Here is a 2,888-nt window from a genome sequence, read left to right as displayed (position 1 = left end):
CGGTGCATGAAGGAGGCTCATGGCCTCGGGGCAGAGGCTAAGCCCCTGTAGGGGAGGCTCTTCTGTTCTTCTAATAGAGGAACTAAGAAATGTCCCTGTGAAAGGAGAAGTGTGTCACTGTCATGGCCCCCGGACACACACACACCACCTCTGTCCCCAACGGAGTGCCTATTCTCTGGAAAGCCACAAACATTCCAGGACTGGACTTGTGCTGAATCATCTCAAAATCTTCAGACTCCACGGGTGTAGGGAAGGATGTATGGGGGAGGCGGCAGGAGGTGGGGCAGATCCCCAAAGAGGTTAAATAGGTCACCTCCATGCTTGGCTTCCATCCTCGCCTCCCCCTGAGCAGAAGGACCCACACTCACAGGTCCTCTCCTGGGCTCGCAGCACCATGACCCCCTTGAAGACACTGCTCCTGGTCACGCTCCTCCTGGGGGCTTCTCTGCAGGTCGTGCATGCAGGTGAGAGCCAAGGAAAGGTGGCCTGGGACAGGAGGGGGCAGGGCACCAAGATCACAGCTGCAGTGACCGCTATTCATGCATTAGGGACAGCCCGGTGATTCCTCTAGGGACGGGGGAGGCTGGCAGCAGTAGGATTTTGAGGGAGGCATGAAGATGAGGAGGAGGGGGGTGTGGGGAAGATGCCACCCCAGAGCTTGGGATTGGCTCAGTGAGGAGCAAAGTGCTGGCCCTTCTCTCTCTGCAGTGACTGAGAGGCAGTGACCTTGGTTGGGTTTTGACAGTGGAAAATGACCTATTCTCGGAAGCACTGGTTAGCGTGTGTTTTGCTCCCGGGTCTTTCTTGACACCAAGGGCATCAGCATGCCGGCAGGAGCGCTGGTTCCCGGAGCACGTAAATAGAGGGATGTCTATCCGCAGCTGGAAGAGAAAGGCGGCCGATGTGGGAACACAGCTGGCTAGCGCCCCGCTCGGCCACGGCTCCCCAGCCTTCACCTGTGGCTCTCACTTCTGCAAAACGCAGGTCGGGTTAGCTCTCTGAGTTAGTCCAACCCAGTTAGTCATACCCTGGGGGCTTCTTAGAAAACACTCTAGCCGTGGCATTGATTAAAGCCACGCATCACCAGCTGGCCTATTTACAAGTGCTGGATACTTTTTTCTTGTGCAAGAGAAGGAAGCTGAGGCCCAGGAAAGTGTCCTCGCGCCCAGGGCTCCCGTGTAATCATGGGTGAAATACGGTAGTGGCGGAGCCTGCCTCTGGGTGCACTGTGAGGGCTGAACGAGCTCCTGCAGGCAGAGGCTCAGCCCAGAGCCTGGCCCAGAGGACATTCTTGGGTGGTTCCCTGGCTGGCATTTGAGTGTGTGCACACACAGAGGCACACACATGCAGACACACACAGCCGCGCCTACACGCACACCAATATACATGTGCACGCATATGCACCAATATACGTGTGCACGCATGTACACACACTCAGGGCCCCCAAGAGCACACAGAGAGACCTCACACACACAAATGTGTCCATACACACATGCGCACGCACGCGCACACACACACACACACACGGACACTCACAGACGTACCTACTCCTGCCTCCTTTCTCCATAGCGCGAGGGACTAATGTGGGCCGGGAGTGCTGCCTAGAGTACTTCAAAGGAGCCATTCCTCTCAGAAGGCTCAAAGCCTGGTACAGGACCTCAAAGGAGTGTCCCAAGGAAGCCATCGTGTAAGTGTGCCCAGCCCCCTTCCCCTCCCCCACCACCTTTGCTCCTAGGAGTCTGGGAGAAGGCAGCCCCTAGGGCTGCAGAAGGGGCACTGGGGAGAGGAAAGAGTGGAGCCTTCATGGCCCCCTTCCCACCCCAGCCCTGCTCCTCCTGGCGGTTTCTGCACCCCACCCTGTGAGACCCCAAAGGCCTCGGGCTGTGAGGTTTGACCTCTTCTCTAATTGATGGGGAACCAGAAGCCCCGAGAGACAGGGCAGCCCCCCGGCACACTGGCCCTCAGAGGCCACTGTGGTCACTTCCCACGGCTTGGACCTGAGCCGGGCGCCTCCTGGGCACCCCTAGTTTCTAGGTTTTCGGTGGGAGTGAGCCAGCTGAAGTGAGGGGCGGAATGTCCTGGCTCCCCGGGAGGGACTGTCAGGAGCGTTGGGAGTCAAGAGTCACTGCCGACAAACTTGATGTCCCGGATCTGTCACCGAGGTGCTGTGTGACTTCAGGCAACTTCTTGCTTCTCTTGGGGGCCTCGGGGGCCTGGTCGCTACAGAGCAAGGCTGATCCCCGGGCTGTGGAAGTCCTTCTTGCCCTGACACCCACTGACGACTTTCTCCCTCTCCCTCTCGTGTAGGCTTATAAGTGTCCAGGACAAGCCCATCTGTTCGGACCCCAAGGACACCAGGGTGAAGAAGGCAGTCAGATATTTAAAACGCATGCACAACCCTGGGCTCCAGCAATCCTGATTTCTGCCGGGACCATTTGGAGACCTCCAGCTTCAGTGTTCACTACACTAGCCCCGAGCTTTCTGAGTCCAGGGGAGGCCCTAGACGGACAAAGGGGACCCCTGCTTCCTTTTCTAGCCTGGAATCATAGCAGAAAGAGCCCAGATTCAAGTCTCTCTTTTCGTGGGGACCTGGGTAGCTCAGTTGGTTAAGCATCTGCCTTCGGCTCTGGTCATAATCCCAGGGTCTTGGGATCGAGCCCCATATTGAGCTCCCTGCTCAGTGGGGAGCCTGCTTCTCCCTCTCCCTCTGCTCGTGTTCACTCTCTCAAGTAAATAAACATAATCTTTTTAAAAATTAAAAAAAAATAAAGTCTCTCTCTTCATACCTTAGTCTGGGTCAGCATGTTCTGCCCACCCAGCCTGTCACAGTGGAAGAACATCTGGTCCTGTCATGTCCTGTCCAGGCCAGAAAGGGAAACTGAGGCTGC

The 2,888-nt window shown here is 56.8% G+C and overlaps 1 protein-coding gene across 1 annotated transcript; it reads left to right on the top strand.

Annotated features, from left to right (window-relative positions):
* The first annotated feature begins 334 nt into the window (after positions 1-334).
* CCL17 (C-C motif chemokine ligand 17) lies at positions 335-2,652 on the top strand. Its single transcript, XM_032854393.1, has 3 exons — positions 335-464; positions 1,570-1,687; positions 2,308-2,652. The coding sequence occupies exons 1-3, from the start codon at positions 395-397 to the stop codon at positions 2,417-2,419; spliced, it is 300 nt and encodes a 99-aa protein (XP_032710284.1). The 5' UTR covers positions 335-394; the 3' UTR covers positions 2,420-2,652.
* The last annotated feature ends 236 nt before the right edge of the window (positions 2,653-2,888 follow it).

Source organism: Lontra canadensis, unplaced genomic scaffold, assembly GCF_010015895.1.
Source record: "Lontra canadensis isolate GAN:19392208 unplaced genomic scaffold, GSC_riverotter_1.0 scaffold8, whole genome shotgun sequence".
Taxonomy (NCBI): Eukaryota; Metazoa; Chordata; class Mammalia; order Carnivora; family Mustelidae; genus Lontra; species Lontra canadensis.
This window is presented reverse-complemented; position numbering and strand designations above follow the sequence as displayed.